Genomic DNA, 19,751 nt, shown 5'->3' with positions numbered 1-19,751 from the left:
ATAAATTCACGAGGTAGGCACTCAGAGTTCCCCTGGAAGGGAACAACCTAGGTTACTGGTCAGGTGCTGGTGTTTGGGAAGCAAAGCCACTTAAAAGAAGCTGGGAGTAGATTAAAAAAAAAAAAAAAAAAAAAAAAAAGCAACAGTAGCTGTGAAAATATGGACCCCTAACACCACCAGCCCCACTGGGAGACATAGCTGGTCAAAATGGACAGGTCGCCTTTCTGCAGACCTTGGTGGTCGTCAGTATGCCCTGTACAGGATTGGGTGTCCATAGGGGTCCAGGTTCTACGGTCTCAAGCTGGACTCTCTTCCTCCTCTCCAATAGGGCTGGGCAGCCAAGGCGGCGCTGGAGCCCGGGGCCCTGGAATGGGTACGGTGGTGAAAGGTTCAGCCGTCGGCCCCGGGATGGGGGCAGGTGGTTCAGGACATGCGGGGGGCTCGAGCTCGGGCTCCCGCTGGCTGGGGTCAAGCAATGGCTCTCCACAACCACACTCAACCCCTGTGCTATCCGCTGCGCCTGCACACCCGCAGCTGGCCGCCGTGGACGCCTCTGACACGCAGCTGTTCTTACGCCTTAACAGCGACAGGCGCCGCCCCAGCGGACCCATAGAGCCCGCACCCAGCGGCAGGAGGCGCTGCAGAAAGTCCCCGTGAGCCTCTCCCAGGGGGCCGTCCACGCCGTCCAGCCGCTGGAACTGCATGTCCTCCTTAGCCAGCCTGCAGGATGGACAGGGGTCAGTACTGAAGCCTCGCTCCTTTGCGTTGGTTTATTTATTACTTCCTTTTAGATTTTTGGTGTTTTTGTTTTGTTTTTCGGGACAGGGTTTGTTTGTGTAGCCTTGGCTGTCTTAGTACTAACTCCGTAGACCAGGCTGGCATCAAACTCACAGAGACCCACCAGTCTCTGCCTCCTGAGTGCTGGGATTAAAGGCGTGCGCCACCACCGCCCGTCTAGTTTTCTGTTTAGTTGTTGTTGTTTTATTTTTGAACTAGGGGGAAGGTAGATTAAGAAAAAGAGAGGAGCCGGGCGGTGGTGGCGCACGCCTTTAATCCCAGCACTTGGGAGGCAGAGGCAGGCGGATCTCTGTGAGTTCGAGACCAGCCTGGTCTACAGAGCTAGTTCTAGGACAGGCTCCAAAACCACAGAGAAACCCTGTCTCGAAAAACCAAAAAAAAAAAAAAAAAAAAAAAAAAAAAGAAAAAGAGAGGAATTCTTGAAGAGTTTCCAAAGGAGGAATGTGGTTTCTCTCTCTCTCTCTCTCTGTATGTGTGTGTTTGCTGTTTGTTTTGACAGTCTCACTGTGTAGCTCTCACTGGCCTGAAATTCACTATGCAGTCCAGGCTGGCCTCAAACTTGGTAAAGGAACCTCTGCCTCTGTCTCCCCTGTCCTGGGACTGGCTACAGATACGTTTTATCAAATCCGGGGCTATCTAATCTATCTATCTATCTATCTATCTATCTATCTATCTATCTATCTATCTATCTATCTATCTATCTATCTATCTATCCATTCATCCATCCATCCATCTATCTGCCTGCCTACCTACCTACCTACCTACCTACCTACCTACCTACCTACCTACCTATCTCTGTCTGTTTAGCGGTGTTTGAGATGGAAGAACTTCTTGCTTGGTAGACTAGACCCTACCCTCTTCCTGGTCTTTCCTTTCTTGATCTGCAAAGGGGGTGGGGGTCTGAAACACCTGAGATTTACCTATCTCCTCCCACTCCTTTGTGTCCTTCTGAAAGACCTAGCCATACTTGGCTCTACCTTGTCTCTAAAAGTCTTTAGATCTGTCCCCAGTCTCCAACTGATTACCAGTTCGCACCCCAGTCACAGCCCCGAACTTGATCTTTCTACATAGCCAAACTCCTGATTTCCTCGGCTCCACCTCTCGAGTGCTAGGATTCTTTGTTCACGCCATCTTTCTGGGTCAAAGAACCTAGCTTGGTTACTAGAGTACCCGGATTAACCCCTCATACCACAGACCCTCCGATGCCAGCAGAGCCCTAAGCCACGCCCACCGCTCTAACTCACGCTATATCAAAGGTGGAGCCCTGGAAGGAGGGCTGCTGCCGCAGGAAAGCGGTGGCGGCGGTGTAGGGCGCGCGAGCCTCGGCCGCATCCCAGTATAGATCTTTTTCCAGCATAGCCAAGTCGTCATACATCTCGTCCACGGCTAGCATCGACACCTGAGGATGTGGACACGCAGGGAGGGGTAGGTGGAGCCCTCGTGGTGCGTGATCAAAGAAAGAAGAGTGCTTAGGGTGAGGCCTAGGCGAGTCTGGGACCACTTAGGAAACCAGCCACCAAGAGGAGACTCTGACCTGGAAGTTGCGGTCAATAAGAAAGTTGGTCTCAAAGTCGTCGTCGTCCTCTCCAAAAGGGTTGATGAGCTGCTCTGCTACCTGAGTACAGAGAAAGAGGCACCTTGGAGAACCTTTTCACACCCCACACTTCCGTTCCGGGTCCCCAGCCCCACCCACCTTAAGCCAGCCAGCGTAGAAGAAGAACTGCAGTAAGGTGAAGATGGGAATGCACAGGTCCAAGGTGTGGTCTTTGTAGCCCTGTGCAGGGTCTAGGAATTGACGGCCGATGAGGCAAGCAAGGAAGTAGCTGTACACAGCGATGGTCACTACCTGGGGGCCAAGCAAATGAAAACGTGATCACGTCTGACCCCCCCCCCACCCATGTGACTCAGGGAGTCTTGGAAATATCAGGACCAACAATGAACAACAGGATGGCTGAGTCCCTACACTCGCTATGTAACCTAGCCTGTTTTTTTTTTATTATGTTTTTTTGTTTTTATTAATACATTCCTTCCATGCATGCTTGCATGCCAGAAGAGGGCACCAGATCTCATTATAGATGGTTGTGTGGTTGCTGGGAATTGAACTCGGGACCTCTGGAAGGGCAGTCAGTGCTCTTAACCTCTGAGCCATCTCTCCAACCCCCTAGCCTGGTTTCAAACTCTGGGTTCTCTGGGTCCTCTTGCCTCAGCTTCCCGAATGCTGGGAAGAGATGTGTGCCATTATGAGCGATCTCCATTTTCCCTTAAGAGGAATAGCGTCTCCTATGCTAAGTATAAACGGAGGCACGGAGAAGTTACCTGGGTGTAGACGAGGGGTATGCTAATCCAGTCGTAGTGAAACAGCATCCCACATTTGCTCCGAAACGCATTCAGCTCCTATGGGCAGATGCGAATCATGAAGGGGTTGAATATGGAACTCATGTGGAGATTACGTATGCAATATGCGTACGCGAATGGAGAGGGTCACATATTAGGCGAGTGTTTCCAGGAGCTACAGGGTATTTGGTGGTGATGTACATACAACTGGGTGGAGGTACCATGGACTATAGGGCTGCCCCCATGGAAATAAGGGTGTTTGGAGTATGGACGCGTGGCAGGTGTGGGGTCAAGCCGCCCTCGACCCACCCCAAAGTGCATAGTTTCCCTGTTATTCCAAAAGAATGACTTCCTTGCAGGCCCACCTCCAGCAGCAGCTTAAGGGCACTGTTGTCGCGGATGCGCCCCTCTCGCCGCGCCTGCGCCGCCAGGTTAGAGAACCACACGCAGGGCACCCAGTACTTGTTGTAGGATGAGTTTAAGTTCTCGAACTTCTTGCGTTCCTCGCGGGTCATAAATCCTGGAGGGGTGTGATCCGGGGTTACTCGCACCGCTCTCCTGTCTTGCCCTGCCATCCTCTGGCCAGAGACTTACCAGCCTCCACCACGTGGTCTATGGTGGGGAACCGCTTGAAGACGGCTGTGCTGACGGACCGAAGGATCAGCACCGCGGAGAGGCCTGCGTAGCGCATGAGCGTGCGCCGGTAGAGGCGGCCTCGATCGTCGCGCCCGTGCACCGTACCGACCACCACGCACATAAGTGCGTCCGGCAGTGGCATGCACAAGTACTGGTTCCACCAGCGATGCACCACCAGCGTCACGTAGAAGCCTGAGGGCAAGCCAGAGACAGAAGCTTAGCAGGGATTCAAGGGCCAAGAATCTGGGAGCCCAAGCCATGGAACTGGGATGATCTGGAGCTTGCATCACAGACATGTGGAAAAGGCTGGTCACCCTGGCCACACGAGTCATTCGGTCTAAGAAGGTATCCGGCCTTGACGTCCAAGAGGTTGGAGCAGGCTAGGGTATCCTGAGATGGGGGATTGTATCCCAATATGGTAGTGGAAGCCTAGGGTCCATGTTAGGGGCATGAAGGAACATGTCCATGTTCCTCTGACCCCAGGGAATCACTGGATTGAAAATAAGATGAGGGCACTGGTGTGTGGAGGTGGAATGTACGCCAGGGGCATCTAGATAGATTTACCACAGCAGCCACCTGTAGTCCCTGAACCCTGATTAGGAAGGAGTTTAGTCCTGAGCCTGAGTTACATGAGTGTCAGGCCAGTCAAGGTTACACAGCGAATGACCCTGTCTCAAACAACACACACATAAAAAGAGTTTTGGCCTTATGTGAGTGGTCATCCCATCCTTGTGACGAGAGGGTCACGTGAGGTTTCTGTGGGGCCAGGCTGAATTTGAATGGAGTCGTATTTGGTCCCTAGAGGATATTAATCTGATGCAAACATAACTAGCAACTAGCGATATCTGTGGGTGAGGTTATCTCGGAGTATACCCTTAACTAGGTGATATCCAGTGTCTCAGGATGTGGGGCCATGTGGGCATTTTCAAGGTGTGGATTCAGAAGTGGGAAGCCCTGGGGGTTCGATTTGGGTGAGGCGCCTTAGAAGGGTAGGAATGGGGGTCTCCAAGAAGCATGGATGGAAAACAGATTTCCCCTGCGAATAGGACCCTCAGGGGGCGCAACCTCACCAAGCACGAAGGAGACGGGGATGAGGCTGGCGTACTGGTCGCAGTACATGACAAGTTTCTCGAAGTAGCGCTTCTGCTCTTCTGCCAGTAAGAAGCTGCGGGACAGGGAATGCAGTGGCTACAGGTCTCTCCTCCACTCCCAATCCCCTCCACGGGACACAGCTCCCCTGACCCCACCCCAGGTCTTCTCACCGATAGGCGGCGCTCAGCGCCATGTAGAGCCCCAGGAAACACAGCAGCTCTCGCCACAGGAGCTTGTAGATGCTTCCGCGCCACAGCAGCAGCAGCTGCGAGAAGCCACCGAAGCGGGCATTCGCCACTCGGGCTGTGTAGGTGACGGTCATCGCTGCGCCGGGCCAGTGTGGCCAGTGGAGAAGGGGTTAGCCTGGGCCCCAGCCTGTGAGCCAAGGGGAAAAGGCTGGGAAGGGATGATCCTGGGAATTTCAGTTGCAGGTGCCGGCGGACATAGCCCACTGTCCTCACTGCGCTAGGACAGTTCCCACCCCCCTCCGGTTCCTGACTCTCTCCCGAATTCCCTTCTGTCAGTCTTGCTCTCTCCTCCCCTAGTCTACTGGTCCAAGCCTCTTGGATTTTTAGTTAGATCTTCCACCTCTTAAACCCTTGGATGAATCTAGTTAATTTTTGAAATGCCTCCCACGCCGCCCCCTCCATCCCTTTCACCTGTATAGCGCTCAACCTTCTTGACTTCCCGAGTCCTCAGTTTTTAAATTTTCAGAGCTTCAACACCTTCCCCCCATAACTCATTGCTCACTCTCCTAACCTTGGTTCCCTCTCTCCATTCCCTTGAGCCTACAATCTGCCTTTGCAGACTGGGGTTACTATATCCCCCTCATATTCAGAACTGCTCTGAATGGAGCCTTTAAGGCTCCAGGTCCTCAGTCTGTTCCACAGCCTCCCTATCTCCCGATAGGACTCCTCCGGTTCTGCCCCAGACCCTCCTCCTTTCTTGCTGTCCTCCTAGCCTTCCCCAGTGTCCCCCAGGAGTCCTGTCCAAAACCTGCCACTTCCCAAGGCCCTTTATTCTCCCAGGCCTGGTTCTTCTCACCTGTGTCGAGGGTGGCAGTACAGGGACAGACAGGGAAGGAGACTGAATGGGAGGGTGGCTTCAGTGTTGGGTGGGGCTGAAGCCAGACTCTGTGCAGGAAGGGACTGGGGAATGGGCAGCCCCTCCCAGGTCCATCCTCTCTAGTTGAGCTGCAGTCTCAGAGCTTTGTTTGGAGAAGGTCTGTCAGTTTGTCTCCTGGGCAGGGAGGGGAGGCGGGAGTGGGTAGGGTGGTGGTGGTGTGTGTGTGTGTGTGTGGTCTGCCTGTACTTTCTTGCTCCTTTTTGTCTCCTTCCCTAGTAGGGAGAAGGAAGCTACAGCTGGAAGAGAGGGAAGAAGAATCTCTCTCTCTCTCTCTCTCTCTCTCTCTCTCTCTCTCTCTCTCTCTCTCTCACACACACACACACACACACACACACACAGAATGGCTAACAAGATTGGGTCACCTTCGGTTACCTGTGATTACCAGCTGCCATAGAGATACACACCACACCGTAGACCCAGGCACACAGTCAGCTTCCCCTAACACAGTTTTACTTAACCCGCGTGGCCCTTCACAGGGTCACACAGAGACTTTGAAGGTCAGACAGGTATGATGGCAGCAGGAGGACTGTCATGAGTTCTAGGCTAGCCTGAACTAGAGAGTGAGACTGAGTCTTAAAAGGCCAAAAGAGGGACTGAAGAGATGGCTCAGTGCTTACCATATACTGCTGTTGTTGAGTTTGTTCTCAGTACCTACTCTGGTAGCTTGCAAGCACCAGTGACTCCAGCCCCAGGGGATCCAAGGGCACCTTGTACTCAGATGCACATGTCCCCACACGGGCATAAAAGCATAAGCACATAATTGAAAAGGTAGGGCTGGAGATACGGCTCAGGGGTTAAGAACTTACTGCTCTTGCAGAATGTGGTACCTAGCACCCACATTGCTGTTTACAGCTGTCTGTAACACCAGTTCCAGGGATTCTTTTTTTTTTCCAAATTTATTTTATGTGCATTGGTGTGTTGCTTGCATGTTTGTCTGATCTTGGAGTTACAGACAGTTGTGAGCTACCATGTGGGTGCTGGGAATTGAACCCGGGTCCTCTGGAAGAACACAGTGCTCTTAACCTCTGAGCCATCTCTCCAGCCCAGTTCCAGGGATTCTTATGCTCTCTTTGCCTCCTTGGGCATTTTCTCATGGAGTGTATGTACATACATGCAGGTAAAACATCCTTACAATAAAACCTAAATAGCCTGGTGGTATTGGCACATGCCTTAATCCCAGCACTTGGGAGGCAGAGACAGGCAGATCTTTGAGTTCAAGGCCAGCCTGGTCTAGAGTTTGGTTACAGAGTGAATTCCAGGACAGCCTGGTCTACACAGAGAAATCCTGTCTTCAGGGGCAATAAAAAAAGAGGAAGAATTCACCTTTTTAATCCCAGCAACCAGAGAGGCAAAAGCAGGCAGAATATGTGAGTTTGAGACCAGCCTGTTATACAGGTCTACACAGAGAGTTCCAGACCCCTCCCCTCAAAGTGTAAAGGAGCATATCTATGATCTTAGCATTCTTTGGGAGGCAGAGGCAAGATCATATAGAGGAGATAGACACCAACCTGGGCTACATAGTGAACTTGGGGTAAGCCTCAGTTTGCTACATGGTAGATTCTGTCTAAAAAATAATGCTCAGTGGTGGTGCACGCCTTTAATCCCAGCACTTGGGGGACAGGGGTAGGCGATCTTTGTGAGTTCGGGGCCAGCGTGGTCTAGAGAGTGAGTTCCAGGACAGCTGGGGCTAAACAGAGAGAACCTGTCTCTAAAAATCATATGTGTGTGTGTGTGTATTATCAAAAAAGTGCATATGCGTATGTGTGTGTGTGTGTGCATAGAGATGGCTCAGTGGTAAAGGCACCTGCTATACAAACCTCATCACCTGGCCAGGTGATGGTGTTGCATGCCTTTAATCTCAGCACTCAGGAGGCAGAGGCAGGCGGATCTCTGTGAGTTTGAGGCCGGTCTGGTCTACAGAGTGAGTTCTAGGTCAGCTGGGCAATACAATAAAACCCTGCCTCCAAAAAACAAGCAAACAAACCAAATCAAGCTAAACAAAACAAAAAGCATGACATGAGTTTAATCCCTCATATAAAGAGAACCAGTTCCACAGAACTGCCCTCTGACCTACACACACACATACCAGTCTGACGTCACACAAGGAACATGTAGCCCCACACTCTTCCTTCCACTGGAGCAAGTGGGTAGAAGGCAAGTGACACCTGGGAGCAGTCAGTTCTCAGCTCATGGGCCCACACTAGGTGCTCCAAACAGCCTTACAGGAGGGCAGAAGAAGTGGGCCTTCCTGTAAGCTCTCACCATATGACAAGGACTCAGGAGAGAACAGTCACCCACGGCTTCCCATCTACGGCCACAGACTTCATATTCAGTTTGAAGTCTCCCTTTCCTCTGTAAAAGACACATCCAAAGTCACCTGAGAAGTGTGGGGGACCTTCCTCAACACAGTTGGATACAACCCTAGGGTCAGAGCAGGGCCTTGGTGATGTTTGCCAGTTTGCAAGGACTGTGTGTGTGTGGCTTAATGATGGAAGACTTGCCACGCATTTGTGAAGCCCTGGGTTCCAACCCTAGCACGGCAGGGGGATGACAACAGGGATCTCTCCTTAATATTTTCACCAACTAAAACATTAATGCGTTTGAACATAATGTGTTTAGGCAGTCTTGGTGGCATATACCCATAATCCTAGCATTTTGGAGGCTATGCATTCAAGGACAATCTAAGTAATATAGTCAGGCCCTGTCTAAAATTTAAAAAGTCTCGTCTCAATGCTTTCTCCTTTATGTGCTGTTATGTGCTGTGTACAGAAACACTCAGACACATACTTAGGTTTCATACTCAACAATGCCCTGAACACACAACTAGGGACATAAATCCTTGTCCCTACATTTGGCACTGATTCGAGACAGATGTTCCCTCTTCAGAGACACACCAACAGGAGGGCCACTCCCAGCCTGGGCACAAAGAACACGCCCACTGCCACCCCCAACTTCAAGCATGTCCACAGATACATGGGTATGAGAGGGGCAGAGGCTCAGGGGTCTGACCTGGGAGGGGGCACTCTGAGGTTCCCCCATGAGTTCCTTGGTATCACCCTGCTTAGCAGCGGAAGTGGGAAGGTCCAGTGCAGCATCACTGGGAGGCCCATCTGGCCAGGACACAGTGTTCCCAGGCTGGCAGATGTCTGCCCCACCTGGGTAAATTAGGAACCAGCTTGGGCTGGCCACCCTTAGACCTATATCTCCGCTGTCCAGCTGCCCCACAGCCTATAAACTCCAGCAACGACAGCGGACCGGGGTGACACAGCCAGCTGTAGAACCTGGAGATTGGACAGGCTGTTCTTTGACAGACTGTCCCGACTCCCTAGCATGTGTCCTTGAGCTCCCTGCCTTGCATCTCTTCTCCCCCAGCACACACGTTCCCACACAGTTCCCGCCCCCCAGGAGGGCAGGTTGCCTGGTTCACATGCCCTCTTAGTGCAACAGCAAGTGACTCTTAATGAGGGCTGAGAGGGTACTGGAGAAAAACCTGTGCTAGCAGGGGAGATGGTTCCTGTTATCCCACTAGCCTCGAGGGCAGACCACATCTCCAGGATCTGGACCCAGGCAATGTGGGCTTGGAGTCTGTGGTCCTTCTGTGCTATGGCTGCCTCTGTTTGTTTACATCTGCCAGTACGACGTGCCCATACCAGCTTGCACACACCCAGAGTCCAGTAGGAGGACAAGTCTAGACGCATAAATGGGTTCCCCTTACATGCATTCCCCAGCACGCCTAGACCCTGGGGTGGACCTGGAACACTTCTGAGTCATGAATGTCTTCCAGCACCCCTTCTTGTCCCCTCAAACCAAGCACTTGTGGAACTTGAAAACACCCAAAGTCATGTTTTATTCCCAGTTTCTCAAGGTGTCCAATATATTGGTTGTTCAGAGGGTACAGGGAAGGGCAGGGGATGTCGGTCTGCTAAGTAACTTCCTCAAAGGTGTGTTGTCTGAGAATTTGTGCCACAATTCAGGTCACCAATTTAAGGGCTGTAAGACTAAAGCCCAAACAGCTGGAGGCCTGTACTGGGGAACCTCAGGAAACCTCTGAAAGCAGGTTCAGCCTAAGGGAACTCCTAACATCTTCTGGCTCCTGCCAGTCCTCATTAGTCCCACCCCAGGAGGGGCTGAAAGCATCCCAGGAAGGCAGGAACTTGGGGCGTGTATGCAGATCTTTAATCCCCAGTCTGGCAGGCCTAGCCTCTGCCCAGGGCACCCACTAATTCCCAAACTAAACAGCAGGCGGTGTTGGGCTCACTGCCTGCTTAATCTGCTCCCTACCAGCCCGGGGCTGGCCATGGGGCCTAAAGATTCCCACACTCCGAGCCTCTGCTTTTTTTTTTTTTCTTTTTTTGTTGAGATAGGGTTTTACCTGTGTAATAGCCTGGGCTGACCTGGGATTCATTTTGAAGACCAGGCTGGCCTTGAACTCATAGCAACCCTGCCTGCCTCTGCCTTCTGAGGTTAGTTATGTACAAACACACCTGGGACACTCTGAGTTTTTAGGGAAGGGTGCAGATGCTTGACCATAGGCTTTGCAGCCCTAGAAAGGATATCTTTAAGACCAGGCTTCTCTTTACCCAAGACAGCCTTTTTTTTTTTTTTTTTTTTTGGTTTTTTTTTGGTTTTTCGAGACAGGGTTTCTCTGTGGCTTTGGAGCCTGTCCTGGAACTAGCTCTGTAGACCAGGCTGGCCTCCCAAGACAGCCTCTTTCCACCGCTAACATAAACATGTATCACCATAGGTTTGCTGCAGACGGATCCCTGCGTGTGTGAGAGGGAGACAACTTTTGTACAGCGTATGATCTGTGGCTGTACACAGGCGCTTACCTACCCATGCCTCCATTAACAAGGAGTTATTTAAGATTATTTTATTGAGGAGCGTGAGGCAGGGAGAGGTGGGGGGCATTGCAGCCCCCCCAGGCCCCACCAGGGGGAACAGACCCCCTCCCAACTTCCCACCTCCTAAGTGGCTCCCCCGTACTGTGGGGGACTTTGTGCAAACTCTGCCCCATGGGGAAAGAGCAGGGTGGAAAACAGCAGCAGCTGGGACGAGTGGTGTGGTGCTACTGGGTGCTGGGGGGCTTGTAGGGCTCCAGGAGCAGGGCAGAGAAAGTGTTGACTTTGTCGGCTCCCCGAACCTCGTGGGGTAACAGTGGCAGCTTCACAATGTGAAAGTCTTCATACAGGTCTTCCATCTGTAACCAGGTTAGAGGAGAAAGCAGAGATTAAGGGCAGAAGAGGTCTATAAGAGGAGACAGGTTAGGCAGAGGCCTCTTGATATGGTTAAGTGTGAGTGGGGCTAGCAAGTCCAGGACTGGACTAGATGTCATGCTTCCCAGAGCAGCTTTAGTCCTCTGGATACAGAAGGTCCGGGAGTGGAAGAGGGTCATCAGGAGGCACAGAGTTCAGACAGGACTGGGGGCAAGGCTCTGCAGAAGAGTACTGCTAAGCACGTAAAAAGCCTCAAGTATGTATTATCCTCAGTAAGACCAAAGTGCACACGCATGTGCTTCTCACCCCCCCCCACACACTGAGCTGCAGGCCCAGTCCTCAGAGATAACAGGAGTAAAAGATACAGGAGTCTTGGCTGGGCTGGAGCCGGGCAGGTGGGCACACCTGGTCCAGGTATTTGGCCTGGATCTTGTGGCGAGCCTCACACATCTTGCAGGGTTTTTCAGGGTCAGGGAAGACAAGCTGGTTGACGATGATGTTGTGGGTGTCGATCTTGCACTTAGCTAGCTCCTGGATCAGCCGCTCCGTCTCATACAAGGACAAGAACTCAGCGATACACACACAGATGAAGGTCGTCTGCTCCTGTGGGCACAGGACAAGAGCAAGGGACACGTGGATGAAGGTCGTCTGTTCTGTGGGCACATGACAAGAGCAAGGGACACGCGGATGAAGGTCGTCTGTTCTGTGGGCACAGGACAAGAGCAAGGGACACGTGGATGAAGGTCATCTGCTCTGTGGGCACAGGACAAGAGCAAGGGAAGGGCCTAGCTATCCCCATCCTCAGGAACCTCTCACCACCTGCTGGATCACAACTCACAGGGTCCTTGAACTGTTCGCTAACGGATCGGATGACAGGCAATGTCTCTTCTAGCTTGGAGGCCAGCTGGTCAGCATTCATGTCCCCAAGGCCCAGCATGTTGCACATCTGTGGGAATGAGGGGACAGGTTTGCCACCTTCCTGGGCCCATGAGGGGCTTGCTGAATACTGCAGCATCTCCAATAAAGGTGTGCCCTGGGGCCGACTCACGGGGTTGGTCTAATTTTTAGTTCTTCTACTTTATGAGCAAATATGGCCAAGATATCCTACGTCCTGTCTTCTCGGTTTTTCCATCTCCACACCTTACCTCCAAGAGCTGCTGTGCTAGCTACGGGAGCTGTCAGGTTTTTAGTACAGATTGGTGCTAGGCACTAAGTAGATACCTAGCCAACATCACTATCTGAGGCTGGGGGACCATTCTTGGACCCTCCAGTTTTGTTTTTGTTTTTGTTTTTTCCAAATTATTTATTTATTATGTATAGTTAGAAGAGGGCACCAGATCTCATTACAGATGGTTGTAGGCCACCACGTGGTTGCTGGGAATTGAACTCAGGACCTTTGGAAGAGCAGGCAATGCTCTTAACCACTGAGCCATCTCTCCAGCCCCCCCCCTTTTGTTTTTTTAGTGGATGTGCTGTTGAAAGAGCATTACAGTTGATGGAGAAGGAAAGGAAGACCCAGACAAGCGAGAAGATTCACTTGAGGTCACACTGCGGCCATGTGTGGAGGGAGGCAGTGCACTAAACAGGGAGAGACGGGGAAGCATGCTTCTTGCTCTGCCACATGGATCATGGCCCCTGGAAGACACTGACAGAAGGAGTGTGTGGCACCGACCTGTGAGATAAAGGGGCTGATCTGGTTCTTGATCTGCATGAGGCGGCCCAGGCCCCGCTCCACGATGGTGGGAAAGTTCAGGAGTCTGAGTGTGTGGCCGGTGGGTGCTGTGTCGAACACTACCACTGAGAAATTCATGCCTTTCACCAGCCTGAGGGGAGATGAGGCTCAGGTTCACACCGAAGGCCCTCCCAGAGGAGGCAGACAATACACCAACTCCTCCCAGGCTTACCTCATGACCTCCGCATAGCTCATGGCCTCATCAATGCCAGGGAAGGCACTCATGGCCTCCTGCATCATCTTCTTGCCCATGCTCAGCATGTTGTCTTCCTCGAAGAACTCATCAGGGAGCTCTGCCACACCCAGGCTGGGGTCTATCTCCTGGGGGCCGAGGGGACCAGACTCAGGCTGCTGCGAGGACGGACTCCCAGAGGGGACCTCAACTCCTAGGTGTAGGCCAGAGGAAGCCCATGTAGGGCTCCAACCACAAAGGATCCCGGGTCTGTCCCATCAATGGTTTAACCTTCACAATCAAGTAAGAAATTGCAAACTGGGACTAGGGGAGGCCCCAAAGATAAGCTGAGACCCAAGCCCATTGCAGAAATTTGCATAGCTGTCTGCCACCCAAAATTTGCCTTCCCAATATATAACCACAGCTAGTTCCAACTATTTGCAGATCATGCCTCTAATGTGGGCCATCATTGAATATAATTCTTCTATTAATTATTTATTTGGTTTTACAAGATAGAGTTTCTTTGTATATAGCCTTGGCTCCTGGAACTAACTCTGTAGACTGGGCTGGCCTCAAACTCACAGAAATCTACCTGCCTCTGCCTCCTGAGTGCTGAGATTAAAGGTGTGTGTCACCAAAGCCTGGCTAATTCTTTTATTTTTTTAAAGAAACAAATCACTGGCCGGGCGGTGGTGGCGCACGCCTTTAATCCCAGCACTCGGGAGGCAGAGGCAGGCAGATCTCTGTGAGTTCGAGACCAGCCTGGTCTACAAGAGCTAGTTCCAGGACAGGCTCCAAAACCACAGAGAAACCCTGTCTCGAAAAACCAAAAAAAAAAAAAAAAAAAAAAAAAAAAGGTGGCTTCTAGCTGGGCATTTGACCCCACGGCCCCAGCCTCTAGATAGGAGCTCTATTGCTGAGATATGGCCCCAGTCTTGGCCTGCTCTCTTACCCAGCCTAGGCTACATGAGAAGCTTCTGCCAACTCTCCTGTCTTGCTGTTGACAAGCTCCCCACTCTACTTTTCCCTCCTCTTTGGTATTGTTGCTTTGGGGACAAAAAGACACCTCATCAGTCGTACCTGTCCCCATTTGCAATGACAGATCTCCAACAGATGTTTGAAAAGTCATACAATTCTGCCCACTACCCCTATTCCCTCCTCAAATGTCTCCTGTCTCATTCACTGTGGAAGTCCCGGCCTTTGCAAGAGAAAGACGACCCTGGCTGGGCCCGGTGGAATAGGCTTGTAATCTCCAGTACACAGCAGAATGAGGCAGAAAAGCAGCAAGGTCCGCCAATGCTACTGAGTGAGCTAATTCTGGCTGTAAACTTAGTGAGACCTGGTCTGAAACCAGCAACATCAAAACCACAAACAAAACCGAGACGGCTCAACAAGTAAAGAAACTCTCTTCACGAGCTTGAAGACCCGAGTTCTATCCTGGAATCCACTGAAGAGAGAAGAAGCGATCAGTCACATACATGACAATAACAAAGGAAAAGTAAAAAGGGCTGGGGAGTTTAGTGGTGAATCTACCCTAGTATGCATCAGGTCCTGAGTTCAATCTCTATTTCTGGGAAGAAAAGTAAAAAGGAAAGTTAAAATGCCACTGTTTTAACACCTGCTCTGCCCCAGGAACATCCCAGTTCCACACACTGCCTTCTGATTCCCCACCCCTGGCAGAGCCTAAGCCCCAGCTGTGTGTGCCGGACAGAGCTCAGCCTTTAAGAATTATCCTTGCAGGGCTCGAGAGATGGCTCAGAGGTTAAGAGCACTGACTGTTCTTCCAGAGGTCCTGAGTTCAATTCCCAGCAACCACATGGTGGCTCACAACCATCTGTAATGAGATCTGGTGCCCTCTTCTAGCAGCAAGCATATATGCAGACAGAACACTGTATACATATGTATACATAATAAATAAACAAATCTTTAAAAAAAAAAAAAAGAATTATCCTTGCCATGCTATATCTTTCTCTACTCTGGAAAGTTCCAGAAACAATCTAATATGCTCTACTCTACCACCATCTTCCGCAGACGAACCCTTCCAAAGCCAGGCATGATACTGTGGTCCTGCAGAATCAGCTGCTTTAGAGGCTGAAGCAGGAGAACCAGCTGAGCCCAGGAGTTCAAGGCTAGTCTGGGCAGCATAGTCGAAATTCTGTCTCAAAGACTCCCTGTTTCTCTCCTGTAAGGTTCCCATTTCTCAGTTCCCATCAAGACAGTTACTATTTTCCTCATTAAATCAAAAACAAGCAATCTCAGGAACGGGAGAGATGGCTCAGAGGTTAAGAGTACAGGCTGGCGCACGCCTTTAATCCCAGCCCTCAGGAGGCAGAGGCAGGTGGATCTCTGTGAGTTTGTGGCCAGCCTGGTTGTCTGGTTTACAAGAGCTAGTTCCAGGACAGGCTCCAAAGTTACAGAGAAACCCTGTTTCAAAAAACAAAACAAAACAAAACAAAGAGTACTGGTTGCTGTTCCAGAGGACCCAGGATCAATTCCCAAAAACTATATGAACGTCCACCACCATCTGTAAATCCAGTTCCAGGGGATCCAACACCCTCGTCTGGACCCGAGGGCACTACATTCAGTTGGTGCACAGACATACATGCAGACAAAACAGCAATGCAAAAATGAAGCAAAGGAGGAGGGCCTGCGTCCTGCCTCAAAGTGATGTGCAAGACTTTGACTCCCCATGGGAACCCTTACCTCTCTGAGGAGTGGATGGGAGGTAGGGTGGGGGAAGGTGGGAGAAGTGGGAAGGGAGGGAGTGGGAACTGGGATTGGTATGTAAAATGAGAAAAGATTGCTTTAAAAAAAATAAATGAAAATGAAGCAAACCCAATCAATTTTTGGCAGGTGCCATGACACCATGACACAGGATCAGAAGTTTAAGGTCATCCTTGGCCACATATCAAGTTTGAGGCCACACATGAGACTCTATCTCAAGAAACCAGAATAATGAGGATTGGAGAGAAGTCTTAGTGGTTAAGAACGTCTGCTGCTCTTGCAGGGAAGCACTCACACCAGGCATCTCACAACTACTTCTACCCTTAGTTCCAGGGGGTCAGAAGTCTTCTTCAGGCCTCTCCAAGCACTGCACGCAAATAGCACAGGCCATACACAGTAACACATGCACACGTCATACACAGTAACACACACACACACACACACACATAAAAGTAAAACAAACAGACGAACAAAAGATGGCTCAGTGGACAAAGCACTTGTGCAAGTGTGGGGACTGAAATGTGGATCTCCAGAACTCGTGTAAAGATGACATGGTAACACGATTCTATAATCCCAGGGCTGCTATGTTGAGATAAGAGATGGAGAACCCGCCGGGCGGTGGTGGCGCACGCCTTTAACCCCAGCACTCCAGAGGCAGAGGCAAGCGGATCTTTGTGAGTTCGAGGCCAGCCTGGTCTACAAGGGCTAGTTCCAGGACAGGCTCCAAAGCGACAGAGAAACCCTGTCTCGAAAAACTACAACAAACAAACAAACAAGTAAGCAAACAAAAAGAGATGGAGAACCCTTAGCTACTCTCAGGCCACCAAGCCTACTGTATACAGCAGTAAACAAGAGAGACCCTGTCTCAACAAAGTGGAAGAGAAAACATCAGTATCTGAAAATGTCCTCTGACTTCCATAGTGGCACATGGGTATGGGTGCATGCATACACACACAGACACAGAAAACGAGAGAGAGAGAGAGAAACAGACATGACCTGGGTAAATCCCTAGCCTTTTTGTAATCCAATTTCCAAATGGATTTCTTTCTTTCTTTTTTTCCCCCAGGCAGGGTTTCTCTATGTATCCCTGGCTGTCTTTGAACTCACTCTGTAGACTGGGCTGGCCTCAAACTCAAAGATCCACCTATCTCTGTCTCCCGAGTGCTGGGATTAAAGGATTGCACCACCATGGCCAGGCACTATTATATTTTTAGATAGGGTCTTACTATGTAGCCCTGCTGGTCTCAAATTCACAGCGATCCACTTGCCTCTCTCTCTCTAGTGCTGGGATTAAAGGTACGTGTTACCAGGCACAGCCCGGTTCAGAACTGAGAGCAGGGGATGCAGCTGAGCACTGGCCTAGCATGCTGGATGCCCTAGGCTCCATTTTGGCTTTTTTTTTGTTGTTGTTGTTAAGATTTATTCATTTATTATGTATGCAGTGTTCTAGGTCTGCATGTATGCCATCAGGCCAGAAGAGGGTGCCAGACCTCACTACAGATAGCTGTGAGCCACCATGTGGTTGCTGGGAATTGAACTCAGGACCTCTGGAAGAAGACCCAGTGCTCCTAACTGCTGAGCCATCTCTTCAGCCTCCTGGGTTCCATCTTAAACAGCAGCAGCAGCAGCACCACCACCATCATCATCACTCCCAACAACACAATAATAACAACAACAACGTGAGCATGGGGCTAGAGAGATGGCTCAGCAGTTTAGAGTGTGTACTGCTCTTCCAGGGGACCCTCATTCAATTTCCAGTACCCCCATAGGAGTGAGAATTCATACTGGCCTCTAACTTCAGCTCAACGGAGACCTGATACCTCTGGCCCCCGCACATATAATGGAAAATAAAGTTAATCTTTAAAAGAATAGCTTTCTTATAAAAAACGGAAAACAAAAAACTTCAAAGCCAAACTGCTTGCTCAGCCAGCAACACTGCACACTGCGCACTGCCGGTTGGTCTTCCTCCTTTTCCTTCCCTTTGCTTGCTTAGTTTCATTTGGCCGCCTTTCTTCCTGCTCCCACATGTCCCTCTGGGGGTACGCAAGGCAAAGAGCGACACCAAAGGGATGAGTATGCCAACTGTGAGTGGTCTGGTGGCTGCTGGTAGGTATATGTTCCCAGAAGACTTTATGGTTGGAGCTCAGTGGTTAAGAGTACTGGCTGTTCTCCCTGAGGATCTGGGCTCGATTCCCAGCACCCAGGTATTGGCTCATAACTGTAACTCCAGTCCTGGAGGATCTGATACTCTCTTCTGGCCTGCCTGGGTATCATCCATGCACTCTGGGCAAAATACCTGTCTTTAAAACAAAATTAAAAAAAAAAAAAAAAAAAAAGGAAGTTCAGCCAGAGCGACCCCAGCTTTACTTACCATAGCAAAGAGATTGTCATAGCCTTTGACCTTGGTAGGCACCTTGGAGAACTTCTGATCAAAAGCATCTGAGATATTGTGGGCTGGGTCTGTGGAAATGATGAGAACACTCTCACGTCCTTTAGACAGTTGGACTGCCAGGCTGCAACTGCGCGAAAGAAAGGTGGGAAGACAGGAGTGAGCAGCCAGCTTTTGGTAGTGGGGTAAAGCAGGAGATGCGAGGTCGGGCCACAGAGCCCTGGATCAGCGGGACCTTAAGAGCAAGTATGGGTCCCAGTGGGATCATGCCTTAATACTTGCAGAGATCACCACCTGACCTTTCTATTTGGATCGGACTGGTGTGCAATGTTCAGTTGACTGGTTCGGCCTGTTCAAGCATCTGCTTCTGCTTTTTTGGCATGCAGTGGCACAGTCCAGATGTCCAGCCTGCACAGACTGCTTTTCCTCCCTCACTCCATTTGCTCAGGGACAAGTACTTCACCTCTCAATGGACTGAGGCACTGTAATCATGTGCTTTTTACACACCCTTCTATTCCTTCCCGCGCTGGGCATCAAATGGAAGGTTCGTCATACTATAACAGCTTGCATTAGTGTCCCTCCCTCTACTCTGAACTTCCTGGGGGGTACTGTCCAGCCGACTGCGGTATTTAAAAGCTCCTCTTGCACACACCACGCGCTAATTCACAAGACCCAAGGAGGGCTAATTCAACTAGGACACCAGACTTGCATTCAGGAGGTATCTTCAACAGGCTGCAGTACCTTCCGCTGAGTACATCCCCGGAGAGCCCCGCTGAGCTCGCTCTGCCCCACTCGGGATGAAAAAGCCGGTCCCCGTTCTCCCCTTCGTCCGGTGGTACATCCCACCCGTCTTCTTGGCCCCACTAGAGCCTCCTTACCTGCAGGTGGTCTTACCCACGCCACCCTTGCCCCCGACGAAGATCCACTTAAGGCTGCGCTGCTCGATGATATTGCTAAGCGTGGGCTCCAGCGGCTCCACATCAGGAGCATCCTCGAACTCCTCCGCCTCAACCCCCCACCCGGCCACCCCCGCCGCCATCTTGGAGCCGGCTCACGTGACCAAGCGGGACGCGCCACGTCCCAAACACCTACAGGGGAAATAAGTCTGCAACATCCCTGTGGAGGCTGGAAGCCTGACTTATTTTCCTCCTGCATTGACATTTACATTGACAACAGACGCTATGTTTTCACCGTTTTATGCCTCGAGGGCTCACCTTGGTGAACTTTTGTCTGTAGTTTTCTAAGAATTCCCCTGTCTTGTGAACATATTGGTATGACCCACAGCATTGCCCTTCACTGATTGGATCTTAAGTCTTGCGGCACTCTTTTTATTGGCTGTATCTTGTCTTCCACTAGTCACGCTCAAGTCCCTGTAGGCGTCAACCCCTCTCTCTTTCCTTAGCAACCAGCCAAACATCCTGTCTATGCTCTTTGAATGAAGTTAGAGCAAGGGTGTCTCTTGGCTCGATTCTACAGGCTCAGTTTCCTGATGATCATTTCCCAATTACTTTCTATTTAGGACCTTAGCATCTTCTT

At 50.8% G+C, this 19,751-nt stretch overlaps 2 protein-coding genes across 2 annotated transcripts; both read right to left on the bottom strand.

Annotated features, from left to right (window-relative positions):
- Nucleotides 1-296: 296 nt before the first annotated feature.
- Nucleotides 297-5,182, bottom strand: Best2 (bestrophin 2). Its single transcript, XM_057754093.1, has 9 exons — nucleotides 5,031-5,182; nucleotides 4,839-4,933; nucleotides 3,727-3,960; nucleotides 3,498-3,652; nucleotides 3,115-3,192; nucleotides 2,492-2,644; nucleotides 2,333-2,413; nucleotides 2,043-2,197; nucleotides 297-720 (listed from the first exon to the last, which is right to left on the bottom strand). The coding sequence occupies exons 1-9, from the start codon at nucleotides 5,180-5,182 to the stop codon at nucleotides 297-299; spliced, it is 1,527 nt and encodes a 508-aa protein (XP_057610076.1).
- Nucleotides 5,183-10,632: 5,450 nt separating this feature from the next.
- Get3 (guided entry of tail-anchored proteins factor 3, ATPase) lies at nucleotides 10,633-19,258 on the bottom strand. Its single transcript, XM_057753683.1, has 7 exons — nucleotides 19,094-19,258; nucleotides 18,198-18,345; nucleotides 13,103-13,251; nucleotides 12,871-13,021; nucleotides 12,037-12,144; nucleotides 11,604-11,801; nucleotides 10,633-11,182 (listed from the first exon to the last, which is right to left on the bottom strand). Exons 1-7 carry the CDS (start codon nucleotides 19,252-19,254, stop codon nucleotides 11,051-11,053), a joined length of 1,047 nt encoding a protein of 348 aa, XP_057609666.1. The 5' UTR covers nucleotides 19,255-19,258; the 3' UTR covers nucleotides 10,633-11,050.
- Nucleotides 19,259-19,751: the final 493 nt, after the last annotated feature.

The sequence above is a fragment of the Chionomys nivalis genome, chromosome 21, assembly GCF_950005125.1.
Source record: "Chionomys nivalis chromosome 21, mChiNiv1.1, whole genome shotgun sequence".
Classification (NCBI taxonomy): domain Eukaryota; kingdom Metazoa; phylum Chordata; class Mammalia; order Rodentia; family Cricetidae; genus Chionomys; species Chionomys nivalis.
The sequence above is the reverse complement of the archived record's forward strand: the minus strand, read 5'-3'. Positions and strand labels throughout refer to the sequence as shown.

Excerpts from the sequence above, each read along its gene's own strand:
- Best2 (XM_057754093.1), bottom strand. The coding sequence starts at position 5,182 with ATGACCGTCACCTACACAGCCCGAGTGGCGAATGCCCGCTTCGGTGGC. Across the intron at positions 3,193-3,497 it reads CCCTTAAGCTGCTGCTGGAG|GAGCTGAATGCGTTTCGGAG; the intron begins GTGGGCCTGCAA and ends ATCTGCCCATAG. Across the intron at positions 2,198-2,332 it reads TTATTGACCGCAACTTCCAG|GTGTCGATGCTAGCCGTGGA; the intron begins GTCAGAGTCTCC and ends CCACATCCTCAG.
- Get3 (XM_057753683.1), bottom strand. The coding sequence starts at position 19,254 with ATGGCGGCGGGGGTGGCCGGGTGGGGGGTTGAGGCGGAGGAGTTCGAG. Across the intron at positions 13,022-13,102 it reads AGCTATGCGGAGGTCATGAG|GCTGGTGAAAGGCATGAATT; the intron begins GTAAGCCTGGGA and ends ATCTCCCCTCAG. Across the intron at positions 12,145-12,870 it reads TCAGCCCCTTTATCTCACAG|ATGTGCAACATGCTGGGCCT; the intron begins GTCGGTGCCACA and ends TCATTCCCACAG.